Source organism: Nyctereutes procyonoides, unplaced genomic scaffold (assembly GCF_905146905.1).
Source record: "Nyctereutes procyonoides isolate TBG_1078 unplaced genomic scaffold, NYPRO_anot_genome, whole genome shotgun sequence".
NCBI classification, from domain to species: Eukaryota; Metazoa; Chordata; class Mammalia; order Carnivora; family Canidae; genus Nyctereutes; species Nyctereutes procyonoides.
This window is the reverse complement of record NW_026575134.1, coordinates 23,293,869-23,312,691: the sequence shown is the minus strand read 5'-3', so window position 1 is coordinate 23,312,691 and position 18,823 is coordinate 23,293,869. Positions and strand designations below refer to the sequence as shown.

Sequence of the window (18,823 nt, the reverse complement as noted above, 5' to 3'; positions counted from 1 at the left end):
TTAGCCTAACAAGAAACAAATGCCTGGTTTAGATAATTGCCTTTAAAGAAAGTATAAAATTAAAATAAATATTTAAGGTATAAGAAAGCTTATTAAAAATGTATTGCCACTAAGTGTATTACACTTAGTGGTAATACAAAGTCTGAGCTTTCAAAGCAAGTTCATGAGGCTGGAGTACATAGGTTGCTGTTTTCATAACAATTTATTAATTTGAAGAGAAACTTTAAAAATGCCTACTTTTGAAGAAATATTACAATTTTAAAGATATAAAATCATTTTTAGTTATTTAATCCAAAGCATAGTAATAATAGTAATATTATAAATAAATGATTGGCAGAGATAATCTTCAACCATTTACATGCCAAATAAAACGAATCAGGAAAATGAAAGAATTCAGGAATTGGTGACCTTAGATAATGTTATAAGAATGATTTCTTCATGCTGACATTGAACTGCTCTTAGGGTTTCATTAGAACCTAGTAACACGAACACTTTGCTTCACCCGTGCAGAGGCAAGTTTTACCCCTGTTGTTCTCTGTATTCAGACTTAATGGGAGAGTCTCATTTTGAATGTGTGTTAAGTCAGAGATTAAAAGGAGGTCATATTTCATTCTAAACAATGTTTATTACTTACCATTCATTCTGATACTTTTTTTTTTAATTTATTCATGAAAGGCACAGAGAGAGAGGCAGAGACACAGGCAGAGGGAGAAGCAGGAGCCATGCAGAGAGCCTGAGGTGGGACTCGATCCCGGGATCACGCCCTGGGCCAAAGGCAGGCACTAAATTGTTGAGCCACCCAGGGATCCCCTCTAATACTTTTATTAGTGTTTTGGGCTAGGGTTTTTTGTTGTTTTATAAGAGGGCAACAACATTTTTGATGAGGTATAGACGGAAGTTTAATAAGAAGTAGACTTATGCTACTTCCTTTGCCCATTCTAGAAGACATAAATCTGGTTCTGAGGTAGACTTTTGCTCTTGTGTAGATAAATGTCTGTGTGTCCTGCACTGGTCTAGAGAATGTTTAGTGTCTGCTGTCCTGTTCAGCCCAGATATGTCCTTGATTTTAATGGGCCCTGGGAAAGCAAGGATTTTCAACAAACATTCTGGATTCTTAGCTTCATCCTAGGGAATCACTGAGTTGTCTTTAGGGCTCTTCAACTAAACCTGGCTCACATTATCTTTAAATTCGATCCCAGAACATTTGTGAACATGACCCAATCTTAGAATTCACTTAGAGCAAGCAGAATGTGTTTGGAAAAGAAAATTGAACAATTTCAAATTGTCTCATTTTCTATGTAAGATCAAATGCTTAACTTATTTTTTTGGTACTAAGTAAATTTTAGAACTAATACCATGAGATAATTTTTGCGAAAAAGAAAATATTTGGGCAGAGTAGAAGATAGGAAAACTTAATTTGTCCAAATTATCTATATAATAATCTCATCTCCCTCTTTCATTTGTATATGTAGAAATATTACAAAGTGTCAATGAAATCTTATGAACCTACTTCATTAGAGCATCTGACTTCCTTTGCTTAAAAATTCTGAAATGTGACCACTCCAAATTTAAACACATTAGAGGAAACATATTTATAATGTGTCATCATAAATAGGATATTATTGTCATTAAGATTAGAATGAACTCAGAACACATTGCATGGTTTCATCTAGACATATTTTAAGTTCATTGATTTTCAGCACCCTCCTCTCCCATCTCTCTTCCATCCTCTACAGGAAAATCTGATTGAAACAAAATCTTTTAATGGGCAAGCCAGAAGTCTTCATAATCAAAATGTATCTATTCTAGTTAAATGAGGGGGGACATGCTCAAGTATGCCATATGAATGCACTCCCTATTTAACCTCACCCTCCAATAAAGACAGTAAAATAAGCTCTCAGGTGAACAGTTTCTACTTCTTTAACTGACAAACTCAAATTGTGTTTGTGACACTCAGATACGATGCAATTTAGAGAATGAAGAAACTAGAAGTAGTAAGGGGAGTAGGATAAATTATGGGTAATCTAACCCACTTGCACTGTTACATGCTCATAAACATGTTCATTTTATCTACCTAATCAGAAATCCATCTACTCATTCATTTGATAAACATATAGTAAATATTCTTTGTCAACCAAATCTAGGGTTTAGGTAATTTGTACCCCAGCCACACACACCTGCTCCTCTGGTTTGGTTACCAGTTGATCCGTGAGAATGTCCATATGATCTCCTAGACTTTCTTTTGACCTTCTCTCTCTTCCAACTCTAAGAAATAGATTCTCACCTCAATCAAAAAGGGACACCCATAAACACTGAGATAAATATATTCTCCAGGATGTTCATACTTGCATGTATCCATTTTCATCCACAAAGAAGACATATTTTTCCCATAAATATATTATTGGGGTGGAAATGATGGAAAAATACTAATGAAATACTCCGTTTCTTAAAAAGTGCGTTTACTCAGCATTAGAAAAATTCAAGTAAATCATACTTAAGCAGTTTTTAAAAATTCTTATAGTGACTATGTAGAGCCGATAACATGTAACAAGTGGTATTTATTTCTCCATATATGAATATTTTTCACAATTTTGGTACTGGAAAAAAAGGAAGTATACAATTTGTAAATATCAGAAAACATTTGCTTCCTTATAGCATGTGAAATATGATAGTTATTTGAAGAACACATTGAATATATGCTATGGTATATGTAAATAATTGACCAAGACTGCCTGAAAAATCAGACTTTAAATTGTTTTAGTTAGATAAGCCTCCTATTTTGTTTTCTTGAAGTTTGCTAATGATAATATAATCCTTGCTTCTCATAGGCATTTAATGAACAGTTGCTGGTAATAAAAACCTTACAATTACTTGTAATAAAAACCTTACAAAAAAATAAAAATAAAAATAAAACAATTTAAAAAAAATAAAAACCTTACAAGTAATTAAGACACAAAGAATCAAAAACAAAGTTTCAGTCTCTGGACTCCTAGCCTATCACTCAATGCAGTAAATTAAACCGGTGTGAATTATAAAAGAAGGATCCATGCTTTAATTGGAAATTTTTAATGACTAATCACCTGGCATAGAAATGAGTGATCATTTGCAATGTATAGTTGTATTAATCACTTTTAATTCACATCGAAACATTTGTTTTGCGTAATAATCACATTTAAATTCATTTTTATTTTTCCTAGGCGAAGTAAAAATTAGTATCATGCATTAGTTTTTTGTAAATTATTAGCAACTCTTATATTTTGAGTATTATTTGCACAAAAACTTACCAAGGATCAGGCAGCAAAAGTTACGTGAAAAATTAAAGTCATAATTTTTCTAGAAATTTATTAAGAAAGAACATTAAACTGAGAGCCAGAAGAATTTAATATAAATCTGACCTCTGCAACTGTTCATTGTAAAGTCATTTATGCTTTTTTGTAAACTGAAGTAATCAGACTTCATAGTCTGAAGATTTTTTTAGATCTCATGTTTAATAAATAAGTATATGGTTAACCATTTCTTCTACAGATAATTAGACTTATGTGGCACTGTGCTAACTTTATATCTAAGAGGCCTAAAGCACATATGCATGCAAATGAGTGGCATGGAATTAAAACATTAGTGTGTGTGGTGATCAGAGTGGGTGGGACATCAGAAGAGGGAGTAATACCTGCTCATTCTCAAGGCTTTCATGGGTGAGGTGGCTTCTAACTGTACCGTGGAGCATGAGAATAGAGGAAAATAAACTAGAAGCAGGAGAGGGCCAGACAGGTTTAGAGAAGACTAAAGTTGTAGAATTGTAGGAACGTATAGAGACAGGCATAGGATGAGGTAGGAAAGGAAAATTAGGGACCTGTGCCTTTATTAGGGACCCCGGGGTAAGATAACAATGATGAGTGCAGGTACTTTAAAAGCATTGCGTTTTTGAAATGCACTGTGGTCCATTTATATGGTGATACCTTGAGGAATATATTGAAGTTGAAAGAAATTGAAGCTAGGGAACCAGTTAAGCTATTGCAATTGCAGTGGTTTTATGTTTAATGTTACTAGTTAAGCAAAACATTGAAAACTTGATTAATGTGATTATTGTGTGTAAAATGACCATAATAGTACTTAACATACAGGATTTTAAAAATTAACCATTTTATTATAATTTTATAGACAGGTTGTAGATAATTTAGGGTTTAGATAGCATAATCCTATCAGTCATTTGAATGGAATATAAAACTAATTAGAAAAGCTAGAATATAATCTGACATACATGATATATTGCTACATTTGTGGGTGGGGTTGTAGATGCTTGTTATTAACTTACTTTAGCTGACTTTTTGTCACACTTAAAAAATAAAAGCTGTGTTAAGTAATATTTATTGAGACACTCGTTTCTGTGCCAGCAATAAAAGCCAGGAAAAATTTCTAGATCTAGAATTACAGCACATTTTAACTCTAGAAAGGAAGCTGAAGAGATAAAGTGTGATTAATCTACATTTGTACATGGCACTCACTGTGTTTTGCAAAGGAAAGCAAAAAAGTTCTTAGAAGGTTGGGAGAGGCTTGATTTGGATTCTGAAGAGTGAGTAGATTCCCCTATGCACATGAGGATGAAAGTTGGAGAACACTGTGAGAATAGAGAACATCTAAGCTGTGGTAACTATAGATAGAATGCCATGTAGTTAATTGAAAATCATCCTCTGTATGTATGTGGTTAGAACAGTACCTTTAATACAAGTGTTGTGATGATGATGATGATGATGATGATGATGATAATGATGATGATGGTGGTGGTGGTGCCACCTTTGTACTTTAGTTGTACTTTGTGGACTCTTTGTGGACATTTTCTAATAACTTAATAGCCATATAGATTCCTAGAATTTGTTTCTGTAATAAAGCATTTGAGGATGCAAATTGTATGATTTGTTAACCTTTTGATTACTGATTCTGTATTACCTAAATATATGAAGATATGTACCAGATTTCAGCATTCTAACTGAATGAATGATACCTGCAACCAATTTTAAAATATACAGAAAGGTGATGATATCAGTAAAGAAGAAAAGGGAGTGAGTTCTGTTCAAGTCCTGCAAACTCTGAGATGTCCATGCACTATCTAAATAGAGGTTTCTGAGAAACCTTTGTGTGGCCTTTTTTTTTTTAATTTTTATTTATTTATGATAGTCACACAGAGAGAGAGAGAGGCAGAGACACAGGCAGAGGGAGAAGCAGGCTCCACGCACCAGGAGCCCGACGTGGGATTCGATCCCGGGTCTCCAGGATCGCACCCCGGGCCAAAGGCAGGCGCCAAACCGCTGCACCACCCAGGGATCCCCCTTTGTGTGGCCTTTAGAGGGAAATCTGTCTTGGAAGATACACACTTAACACATGTCAAAATACTGCTGGTGACAAAGGAAACACTTGGAGAAAAGATTACCCATGGAGTTATTACTGTGCAATAAAGTTCAAGTATAGAGCAAATAATATAAATATTTAAGACATAGAATAGGGTAAGACCAAAAGAACCTGGCCCCTGATGTCAGATGGAAGTGGATATTTTGGCTTTATACCACACTAGCTCTGTGACCTAGGATATTCCTAATATCTATCTGAGTACATTTCTTCATGAGAAAAAAAAAATGGGGATGAAAACTATCACCTCACAGTGTTGTTGTTGTAGGAGACTAATGAGGATACCTAGATGGCATTCAGCAGTTTTTGGCATGGAATGCTCTTCTACACCTCATTCTGCTGGTCAAATTCTTACACATTTTTTAAGGCCAGGTTTAATTGCCAAGTTCTTTCTCCAAGGATTGTCCAATTCTCCTTCAGGTGCTAATTTCTCCCTCCTGTTAACTTTCTAGCTCTTATTATTCTCACTGTTGTTCATTTTTGCTTTTGCTTCTCTGAGGGCATTTGTCTAACTTCCATGAAGGTTTTATTAATCTTTATAATCCACGTACTTCTTAGCCAATGCCTATGTGTTACACATATATAAGGACTGGATATATGTTTGTTGAACTAGCTTAGACTTTGAGGAAGTAAGTTTCCACACATATTTTTCACATTATAAAAAATGAAAAACAGATTAATATCACAGATATGCCTGGTCTTGATATTTTACAAGCATATTTGAGGAAAAATGTACTATCCTTCCATGACAGTGTGGTTAGCTATGTGACATCTAGCAGCATGGGAGCTGGGCTTGAGCTGGTAATAGATCTTCACTTGTCTAAAACTCAAATGTGGGCACCTTGTACCTTGATCAGGGAGTTTGTCCAAGTCAAGAAGCTGATTATTCCTATCATCCACAAATAAGAAGTGTCTGGCAGAGAAGAGTCCTGGCATAAATTCAGTGCTTTGGGAGACATTAGAGATCAGACTTAGCAAACATAAAGAAATGAGTTGGAAAAACTTGGAGAAATATTTTAGGCAAAGGTGGTGGGATTGTGTTTTATAGAGTGTTGTGACCTCTGGCATAGGCAGAGAAAATAGGTAAGGTGAAACTTACCTTCAGACCAGGATGTATAATTTTGGTACCTATTTTGATATATTAAAATTAGCAGATAGATTTTTCTAAATATAGTTGAACAATACATATCAAACTTTGTAAATTGAGAGAATATACTCACCATCACCAAATAAATTAAAGCATGTAGACATCCACTAATATTAACTCTATTTGTGTCATAGCAAGATACACTGACTAAAAATGCTAGGAATAGAGTTCATTGACAATTTATCTTAGAGAAGTAATTGCCAAATATAAATCTGTGGAAAGTTACTTCTCTGTAATAGTTTTAAAAACAAGTCCTTGGACGGGTGCCCGTGTGGCTCAGTAAGTTGAGTATCTGACTCTTCAGCTCAGGTCATGATCTCAACAGTCCTGGGATTGAGCCCAGCCTCTGGCTCCCTCAGCAGGGAGATTGTTTCTCTCTCTCTGCTCTTCTCCCTGGTCATGCCCTCTGTCTCTCTGTCAAATAAAAAATAAATATTTAAAAAAATAAAAACAAGTCTTTGCTGAAATAAAAACAAAGTAGTAAAAATAAGGTAAAATTTTCTACAATATCTATTCATATCTTCATATCTTCATATCTATTCATATCTATTCATATCAAGGGTTATTATCCTTTGTGTGTATTTTTTCCTCTTTTTGTTAATTTAATAAAATGCCTCCTTTGTTTCTATGAAATGATATGATAGTCAATAGTACTTGTTTTTGTTGTTTTTATAATGCAACAGAAAGTGGCCAACTTTTATTTTAGCTCCTATTTTGCTTTGGAAACATTTGGTTTATGAAATTTAAAAAGTAATCTTGGAAGCACAAAATATAGTACTAAAACTTTGGACCTTAATGAACTGTCCAATATTTATAAATGTCTCGATGTAATCATCATTTATTCAAAATATTTGTCTTCATATAGATCCAGCTTTGATTTCTTTAAATGGGATCTTTGTTCTGTGAAAAGACAAAGTTCGGAACATCTGGGTGGCTCAGGGGTTGAGCATCTGCCTTCGGCTCCAGTCGTGATCCCGGGGTCCTGGGATCGAGTCCCACATTGGGCTCCCCATAGGGATCCTGCTTCTCCCTCTCTCTGTGTCTCTCATGAATAAATAAATGAAATCTTAAAAAAAAAAAAAAAGACAAAGCTCAACTCATGGAAAAGGCCGTAAGTCTAAACCATGAATGAATCAGGCAATTAATTTGAGTCCAGCAACTGGAAGGGTCCTATTACCTTTCATGCTATAAAATTTAGAGGACAGGTAAGCAAAAAAGGGAAAAGAGAAAGAGCTAGAGAAAATGAGAAATGTAATGGAGGTCAGATTTATGAAGAACAGGGTGGCTATTGTTTGGATTTGAAGGTCAAGCAGTTCTTCATCCTACTATAAAAACGTCTAACTCTGGGCGGTCTTGCATTCTAGAAATTTGTATTCATTTCATTGCCTTTTGAGAATCTGACCCGGTTACTGTAATATAATCATCTGTAGAAATCTATTTTTATCCTAAAGATAAGCAGAATACCACAGGAACATTCCAGCTTTATAATGTAGAGATAAGTAGTAGTGTATGATTTTGATATAAATTCTTCCATCTTTTTTCTTCTCGTGTTAAAATAATCATATAGGAAGAGCATCAGTTCATAAAATAATTTTTCATTATTTCAAATAATGTACTGATAGCGATCACTAACAATGTCTTCTTTATTCAAATAAAGCTACATTAGAGATTATGATGAATTCAGGAAAAAAGGCAGATCTGAAAATTTATAAATAAGTAGAATGAAAATTAGAATTGACTCACTAGGAAAGATCATGGTTCACCTCTAATAATTAGTTGGTAGGATACTCTGATTAAAGAACATCAATTATGGGCAGCACGGGTGCCGCAGCGGTTAAGCGTCCGACTTCGGCTCAGGTCATGATGCTGGAGTCCCGGGATTGAGTCCCACGTTGGGCTCCCTGCAGGGAGCCTGCTTCTCCCTCTGCCTGTGTCTCTACCTCTCTCTGTGTCTTTCATGAACAAATAAAATAAAATCTTTAAAAAAATTAATTATAATTTCATTTCTTCTGCTTATGTTATTAAATTAAAAATAAATATATCAAATGAAGTTATATATAATTGTCTTGAATTTCATAAGACCATATTTTGGAACTGTATCACAAGAGAGTGTAATCTATTTATAAGTGATCACTCTGCTGCTTGAAATTATATGAAATGATTTTCCCATTCAGAACATTTATACACTTAATGCTTACTGTCAACGTTGTCTTACAATATAATGGTGATAATAACACTTATCAAGCCCAAACTATGTGCTTCACTCTATGATCAGTTTATCTTCCATTTAGTCACTAAATTGTTTGGTGATCTGGAATAAGCAATGCTTATTTAATCACCTTTCAAATTTAGAATTAAAAGTTCATTAAAGAATGCTAGTCTGAAATGGCATTTTTGATGACAGTCATACATTTACTTCTCTTTATGGTTGACACAGCATGTAGAGGTTAAAGTAATGTCTCAACAAGAAAAAAGCTGAATTACACCCAAAAAGAATTAATAAGCTGTAGTCTGGTAGGATTCATCATAGTCAAATTGATGTAGATTGTTCCTTGTTTGTTGTTATTTGTCTGAATATGAACATAGGATGTGAAAAGGTAGGGAAATATTAAATATCTCACATTTCTGAGTATTTATTTTAGTTCCAGTTCCAATTTATATCATGGTAAAAATTCTAAAACAGAAACTAAAAAGAACTCCTAAAATCTGGAGGAGTGGAGTCAAGGTTGAAGTTATTTATTATCAATTATAGCTGACTGTGTCTACATATAGGAAAAACAATACATTTAAATAAGTAAACTATATTAAAGAATATGAGATCTATCTAGATTTAGCAAAAGGGTCTCTAATTTTAAGTATTTTTGCTCTGGAAAGTGGTGAGCTAACCCGTAGCCATCCAGAATTTGCTGTGGCTCAGTACCATGACGGCCTCAAAAAGACTCTTTCCTCAGCTACAAAGAAATATAAAGTGTCTGGTAGGAAGGAACATCTAAAGAAATTGGAGCAAAAAAGAATGATTAGGCAATATCAGTATATTTCAAAGTGATGGAAAACACAGCTGCTAACCCATACTCCAGGAAAATATTGTCTTTGTGTTTAATAAAATGATCCAGCAGTAACATTTTTTTAAAAGTTAGTTTGTTTCCATAATGATGTCATATATAAACCACCAAAGACTTTTCTCTAAGTTGTCTGTACTGAGGAATCAGCGATTTCTCCCTGAACGAATTTACAAAATTTAACCTGTTTTTCAATTAGGTGAGTATTTTCAATGTTTGGAATTATAACATAGATAGGCATTGCATTTGTTATTTAAAATTTAGGTTACAGATATTGGCAAGCAAAGAATATTTCACTATTCTTAAAATGACCTTTATATTTAATATTAATGTAAATCAAAGAGCATATTGCTCTTATTTATCCCTTTACCATGCAAAATTATTGTATTAACAAGTTAAAATATTTGGTAGTAAAGTAATTTTTCAGTGTGCTCCATCTGGACCTTAATTTCTTACTTTTTTTTTTTAATTTCTTACTTTTGGTCAAGAAGATTGAACATATTAATATTTTACTTCTACTCATATACACAGGTGATTGTGTCCTTAACTTTGCAAATGTTGTAGTAGGTATTTTATATGAATTACCTAACGTCATCCTTCATAATAGCTCTAGAATATATAATATTAACCCCATCTTCTAAAAACTGAGGCCCAGGTAGCATAAGGAATTCATCCTCGCTGCCATAGCTAGTAAATACTGTGGTGATGCCATAACTGGGTGATTCCATGTTCTTGCAGATATAGTAGTTGTCTTCCTATAACTTCTTCCACTTGATGCTTAAAGTTTCCTTATGTAGTTTCTATGTGTTTCCAATTAGAATCCACCTTTGTGTCTTTTAAGGGATCCTCCTATCAATACTTACAAAATTGTCTTGATTTAGAGTCAGCTGACTTTTTTTTTTTCAATTTGCCTAGCTCCCCATGGTTTGATTTATATTGTATTAGGGTAAATTATTATAGATTTTAGACCTGGAAGGAATATTGAAGGGTATCTTCTCTATTTGATAATTATTATCTCCTTGAACAGCCATTCAGTCATTGAACACATCCAGTAATGTAGTCCCTACCTCTCAGAGTAGCCCTTTCCATCCTCACACAGTCATGCTGAAATTTCAGTCTTTTTTTTTTTTTAAGATTTTATTTATTTATTCATGAGAGACACAGAAAGAGAGGCAGAGACACAGACAGAGGGAGAAGCAGGCTCCATGCAGGGAGCCCGATGTGGGACTCGATCCTGGGACCCCAGGATCACACCCTGAGCCGAAGGCAGACGCTTAACCGCTGAACCACTCAGGCGTCCCTGAAATTTCAGTCTTATACTGAGTCTCTGTAGCACTGAGTATCTGCAGTTATTTGGACAGTGACAAGAGGATGGCATTTAAATTCAGATATCATGTAGCAAATTCTATTTTTTCTCTCTGGACACTAATAGCACTCATTTATTTCAGATATAACCCATATGACTGAAATTCTCACTCTCTCTATTCCTTCCTTTCTTCCTGCCTGCTTGCCTGCCTTCCTTCCTTCCTTCCTTTTTTTTTTTCTTTTGGTGGGGGTGGAGGGTGGAATAAGGCTAGCCCAGTATTTTACTGTTTTTCGTGAATAAATTAGAAAATCATTTTTTAATAATTTGTTATATTTTTGTGTATTGGATGGATAGGTAAATCAGTAGATAGACATTCAATTTATTATTTACTGACTGGTCGTAAGGAAAAGAAACCAGGTGAGTTGTGGGTAGTGAGCTATTAATTACATATTTCCTGACATGAGGGAATGTTAATTCTGGTAGATAAGTTATTTATATGAATGATTAACAGTGTGATACATTCTATAAGGGAAATTTAAGCAAAATATTATAAAGAAATTATTTCTATGAAAATCTCTTGGAGCTTGCATTTGAACTAGCTCCCAAGAATGGCTACTTTTTTGTCAAGGTAATATATAGTTGTAGATGTCAGGAGCAATGGCAGCAAGAGCTGAAGAGTGGACAACTGCAGAGCATGTTTCCCTGTAGGTTACAGGACATGAGGCGGGAATACTGGGTTAGGGTCTAAACTCAAATGGTAGCGACCTGCCCTTTTGTGCTAAGTTAAGGAGATGGAACTTTATCCTCCACTGAAATAATATTTTTAGTAATATGGAGAAGTCAGTAGGAGAAATGGAGAAAGCAAGGAAATTTGTCAAATGGCTAATGACTTAGACTCAAGGCTGGAAAGGAGGAAGGGTCTGCATTGCTCATTCCTGTCCTTGGAAAACACATTCTACATTTTGTGGATGTGGATGAAAAGGTTCTACTATATGTGCATTGGAAAAATTTGAATTATTGATTCAGGACACAGTTTTGGAGAATCCTCAGCATTTCCATCCCATGGAAGGGGATTTGTGGTGGCATATACATATAATTTTTATTAAAGAAGATATTTAAACAAAACCTCTTTTATGATAATTAACAACTGCCTTTCTAATGCAAACGTGGACTTACAATTAATGTGGGTTTTTAAGAATATTTTTCTCACTTAGGTATAGGTTTAAAGGTTCAGTATTTGCCCCTTTACAGGAAAAACAAATAGAAGAATGATAACAAACTGAAAAATTGGAGTCACATTATAAAATTCATAGAACTTATGTTTTCATAAAAACCTAACTTAGCTTCTCTGTATATGTCCGTTACAAAAATAGTATAAAAAATTTAGATTCTGGTAGAGTTAATGATTTAATGGTCAGAAAGACAAGTAAAAATTCCTCATTGAAAAGAAACCCCAAACAACCTAGTAGTGAAGACAGTGTTTCCCCCATACTACCTTGCTCTGTTGTCCCCTATGTTTATACTTGTAGGTTATGACTTGGAACAAATGAAACCCTTTTAAAAAGTCTTTGTAAAATTAAAGACATTTTATATACAATACTGAGCATTTCATTCTATCATTACATGCAAAAAGATTCCATCAGATCAGTTGTGTGGATGAGGTATTTCTGTCCCTTTCTTCTGAAGGAGTGTGTGGTTTTGAGTATGAAATCAGCAAACTAATGAGTATGACTTCCATTTCAATGAAATGTTAAAAAAAAAGTTTCCTATATATTTCTTAGTATCCTCATTTAGAACAGCCACTGACTGGTAACTACAGCAGGCGGTATTACCTTGTACCAAGAGCCCATGCTCATGTAGGACCTCACATTAACACCAAATTGTCTTGCTTTGTTACCTTGCAGAAATGTTGGAATCCAACAGTGTAATCACTTTCAATGGCTTGGCCAACAGCTCCAGTTATCATACCTTCCTTTTGGATGAGGAACGGAGTAGGCTGTATGTTGGAGCAAAGGATCACATATTTTCATTCAACCTGGTTAATATCAAGGATTTTCAAAAGGTATCTTTATTCTAATATATACACTATAGTTCTTTTAAAGCACCTCAAGCTATTTAACAGTGTGGCAACTGGGAAAAAATGTTAAAATTAATATTTTATCTTTTCAGATGCAAGTAAAAATGATGCATTGATCTGATTATAACAAATCAATGGATGCAGTAAACCATAAAAATCATCAAGGAAGAAACCATAGTATTTTTGATGATCATTATAATTTCAGCTTGTCCTTCAGTAGTTATATCATTTTTGCTGCATAAAACTAAATACCTGAACCAATATAAACATATATTACAATGTCATGTGTGAAATGATGTGTGTGTATATATGTATGTATAAATTTTTACATGTCAATATTGCCAGCAAATGCAGAGTTCATCAATCATCATACACATGCCTAATCTGGTGTGTCACCTGTTTTTGTACAAAATGTTTATTGGAACACAGACACACTCACTCATTTACATATTGTCTATGTTTGCTTTCATTCAACAATGGCAGAACTGAATAGTTGTGATAGAGATCATCTGGCTCGCAGAGCCTAAAATATTTACTATCTGGCCTTTTAAACACAAATTTTGCCAAACCCACATCTAGAAGATCAGTTTTCTGTGTCGGGTTTTTTACAAGTGTGGTCATTTAGACATGAGCAGTTTAATCTTTATTCTTTAGAGTGTTTCTGGCTTATTTAATTAATAAACTATTTTGGAAAATAAACATGGATTGAAAAATTAGTTGAAGAATTAGAAATTATGTTACTGAGTCCATATACTATAGTCAAAGCCAATCATTTTTTCACAGTCAGTATTTTCCAGTCATAATTCTCTGAGGAACAAAGATCTTTTATGCAGTAACTTCTGGGAGTGTGCTAGTATAACATTTTTTGATACACATCAGTTTTAATGTATGTTACTTTTGCTTAATATTTAGTGTTTTAGAGTCATGTTCCTCTGATAAACTTGAACAAATTGGACAATAATTTTTAAAAAGTAACCGAATTGTATAAAAAGCTTTTGTTCTGGTTGGAGAATATTGCTTTGAGGATCAAATGAAGATGAAATTCAAAGCTGATTCATATCTCTAATAGAGTATGCCACTGAACCTGAGACTTACATTCTTATTAATCAAATGCTGAAATTCTGACTGTGCATAAAGACTTGATTCATTATGTGTATCATATAAAACAGCAATGCCTTTACTGATATAATTTGGGATTACTATATGGCATTTAAAAATCACCTTTGATATTCATTTTCTGATTTTTCAATCTATTTGATCTCTGAATCTTCTCAGATGATATCTAAGTATCCCTAGATTATTTATTGCCTGAGAAAACTGATTATCCATTTGTTTTTCTTAAATCACAGAAATATTTACCTTTGAGTCTTTTGTAAAGGTCATAAAGTAAGAAGGTTTTGTTGTTTAGTGAAGTCATCCTTTTTATATAATAAATGAAAAACCTCAGAAGATTAAGAAAAATCTGATGTTTTAAAAATTATATCAATTCAAATTTTCAGTGTTTATAATACTTTTATCATTTTATAAAATTGATATAATGAATATAAATATATATGCATATATCTATGTCTCTAGATAATATGTGAGCACCTAATGCCTCAGAATATATATTTAATGTTTAGCATTCTTCTCTGAATAATAAAGTAATAAATATTCTTAATTTAAATAGTTCATTCCAAAATTGAAAAGACATAATTATCATATGAGACAACCTACTGTTTTACAGGTGAGGAAAATCCCAGAGCCATTTGTATGCCCAGGGTATAATCACAGTATCTTCTGCCAACGAGACTTGTAATAAATATATACTGAAAGAGTGAATGAATTAAAGTTAGGTGACTTGCCCAATGTCATAGTGCTGTTAATAGCCTCTGCTTTTGAGTTTAAAATCATTATTCTAATGGAAGGCATATTTCTAATTAGAAAGTATCTCATTCCAAACATATTATTTAATTATACCACACTGTCTATAGGAGCAAATGCAGTTTACTTAATTATTCACATATATTTGTCTATTAACATTTTTTTAACCTATGTATGATGTTATTCAGCATTTTCTGAATCATCTACCCTTGTGATAAACTTTATAGGGGTCACTGTAGGACATCATAAATAATTCTTGAGGGCCTTATAAGATAATATTAAAGATAGGCCAATCCTTGTTAGAGACAGCACATTCTCAGATTTGAAAGGACCATGAAAAGATTCTAGGCCTTGATAAAAGGGTGCCATTTCTTTAAGATATAAGTGCTTACTTAGTAAATAATGAACAAGAGGGGCTGCCATGAATAGAAGCATAGAGGCATGAAGAAAGGAAAGTGTAATATAGATCATGAAGCCCTTTCAATATGAGAATAAGAAATTTAGACATTTTTTGTCAGATAGTTGAGAAATTTGTGAGCAAAGAAGACAAAATATCAATAGGTTAAGAAATGTAACTGAAAAGTTAGGAATTATTCTTCATGGAAATGAATACCATTGGAAACGACAAATACATATATTTTAAATAAATATATATATTTATTCTACTGACTTATAGTTATCCTCATTAAATTGCTTTCTAAAAAAAATAAAAATAATTTGCTTTCCAAAATAGCACTTTATACCCCTAATTTATTTTTTGCCAGATTTTTAAGCTTTATTTATTTATACATTTTTACTCTGAAACTCTAGAAAGTTGAGAGTTTACACTCCTCTAAGTTATCAAAATTAATTTTATCAACATTTGACATAAGACAAAAATGACAAAATGAGGCTCATGCTATCTCAACACCAATGGTCAAGAGCTAAGAAACTATGAGAAAACAACTCTCGCCTTTCTGAATTAAAAATTGTATGTTTAAATAATCTATGTTTTGTGTAATGTAGCTGGCAGGCTTAATATGAAAGTCAATAAATCTTAGCCCTACTATGTATTATTATTGCTGTATCTTAAATAAAACTTAAATTTTAGCCTCTCATTGTAAGTAAACATTAAATAAGAATAGATCATTGGGCTTTCTATGGCCAACATCGATAGGGCTGTGGAACCTGTGGAATGGACTACCCAGCATTCGGCTGTAGTAATTCAGAAATCAGGGAAATGTGAATTTTAAGGACATGAATTTACCATTTTTACAATTTTTTTTTATTTTGTGATTACTTTATAACAACTTTGTGGAACAGGTCAAATATTTTTAATTTACATACACAGATATACATGAAAAGCGCATGAAAAAGAAAAGAATACATAAGTTTTTTTTAGATTTATTTATTTATTTATGATAGAGAGAGAGAGAGAGAGAGAGAGAGAGGGAGAGAGAGAGAGGCAGAGACACAGGAGGAGGGAAAAACAGGTTCCATTCCGGGAGCCCGATGTGGGACTTGATCCTGGGACGCCAGGATCAAGCCCTGGGCCAAAGGCAGGCGTTAAACCGCTGAGCCACCCAGAGATCCCCAAGAATACATAAGTTAAAAAGCTTCAAAGGGTAAAAATAAATGTGTATCCAAAAATTTCGAGGGCTTTTATAATTGTGACATGGACCTGAAATGCATTTGTTATGCCATCATAGGTTATTTCAGTATGTCCTACCTTCTTGCTTCTGAATGTGTTGTATTTTGTTTTTTGATTCCCTAGATTGAATATCATAGCACTTGCACAAGTTCATGACCATTTATATTGAGTTATCAAGAGGTTCCCAAATAAATGATCAGTCATTTTGAGACTAAAAGCTATCTAGCAGACATGAATGATTGACTGCCACCATGTCTGGATTTTTCTTTTTTTTTTTTTTTACATATGACCTTTTTTTTTTTTTTCTGAAATTAACTGTTACCAGAAGAGAAAGATGAATTAAAAAAAAAAAAACCAAAACCATAAAATTGTCCACCCCAGTACAGATGGGAGTCATTTGATTTGCCCTAGGGAACTGAAGATTTTTATATTAAAATTTAGATGAGGATATTTGCATTAATATTATAAGGGAAAATACATCTGCAGTCCTCTAAACCAATAAAGTCTTGGCTTGTCTACTGTTGTCACTGTAGTCATACAATGAAGAAACCTTTCGAATTTAGCATAAATGTTATCAGAGGATGAAGGTGAAATATTAGGGAGGAAAGCATAATTGTTTTTCAGTTAAGTCTAAGGTTTTCCCACAGTGGCAAAGCTTTTAAAGCTATTTTATTTTTCACTTCCTTCTTTATCTCCAGAAAGTATGCAATGGTATTCTTACCTACTGTCCTGTCCAAAAACAAAACAAACAAAAAGATTCCTTTCTAAAATGTGGTTTTCTAAGCCCTATGAGTAGCTCATTCTAGTGTGTCATGCTGAGGTTTGAATTAGGGAATGGGATCCAAAGTACCTAGCGTTTAAGCTGTACGGTCACTATTCAATGATAAGGACGGATTCATTTAGGAGAATTGTAAGCCGCATTTTATGTTTATTTCTACCTCTCTTCACCAGATTTTCACATTCTCCTAACCTGTCAGGCAGTTCTTTTCTCTGCACACTACTTAGATCTGTTGACTACGTAAATTCTGTATTATTCAACTTTCATATACAGCGAAATCTAATGGGTAGACAGAGATTGAGTTCAGTTCATACTAATTAACTGATGCCACTGCAAAGTCTAAGCTAGAAGTCCCTGCCACATAATGCTTTGTGGAACTTACTTTGCTTAAGTTGCCCCATGTTGGTGTAACAGTCTGCAATGCTGAATCACTTGGAGAACTTAATTGGCATAAAATTATGTTTTTCTCTGCCCTTAGATTGTGTGGCCAGTGTCTTATACCAGAAGGGATGAATGCAAGTGGGCTGGAAAAGATATCCAGGTAAGAATCAAATCTACTAAATCATCTCTGTAAATGCATAAGTAATTTATTACTCTGTCATCATTTTTCTTCAGTATTGTATTATATAAACACCATGATTTACCTGTATATTTAATCACTTTTTAAAAACAAAATAATATTTAAGTTTGGATATTGACATTTTTATATAAAGAAAGTAGGTAAAAGTAACATATGCTTAAATAAAGCAAAAATATGTTCCCTTTGAGGATTTGTATATGTGTAAAAGATAATTAACAAAATGCAATTTTGCCACATTTTGTACTTGTATTTAGCATGTCAACCTTATTTGTACAAATTGATTTTCCTATGTTAATTCCTCTTGAATCCCTTTTGAATGATATGAAGTTTTTCTACTTCTGGGTCACGATTCAGTTATCCCTCCCTCCTTCTTGCCATTCCATTCTTTTTCTTTCTTTTCCTTTCCTCTTCCTTCTTTCCTTCCTTTCATGCTCTGGTTTCTTAAACAAATATGGATTGAGCAATGAATATATAACAGACATTGTCCTGGGTACTATGGAACACAAAAGGAAGGATAAGCAATCCTTACAATGGTTTTACCACTGTCAAGATACAGGTCATTTTTCTTGAAGTAAACTTTGTCAGTAAAAATAAGTGGATCACTGTTTTGAGGCATAGCCGAGTATTTGCACAGATCACGAAAAGCAGTTAAAATAATTTAAATCAAAAAAGCAAAATGAATTACAGGTTTGAAAATGTACATAATTTGTATTATCTTATGTCTTAGATATTTTTGCATGTCTAAAACATAAGAAACTTCTAAATGTTTTGTGTATGTATTGGCATTTAGAAGAAATATATCTTAGGTGCTTAAAAAGATACATTAACCTGTATGTACATATATAGATAAGTAGATATTTTCAAGGGACAGCTTGACTGATTGGTAGCAGCTGCCCAAGATGATGTATATGTTTCGAACAATTTAGAGGTGGAATCTGAGTTCATGGGGAAAGAATGCCTCAGTCTGGTAGCAGTGCTGGCAA

The 18,823-nt window shown here is 33.5% G+C and overlaps 1 protein-coding gene across 1 annotated transcript in view; it reads left to right on the top strand.

Moving 5' to 3' along the window:
• The window catches only part of SEMA3A (semaphorin 3A), a 200,021-nt gene that overhangs the window by 41,181 nt on the left and 140,017 nt on the right, over window positions 1–18,823 (top strand). The window contains 2 exon segments of the mRNA XM_055300759.1: window positions 12,817–12,974; window positions 17,739–17,801. Of these exon segments, the coding sequence (XP_055156734.1) occupies window positions 12,817–12,974; window positions 17,739–17,801 (221 nt within the window).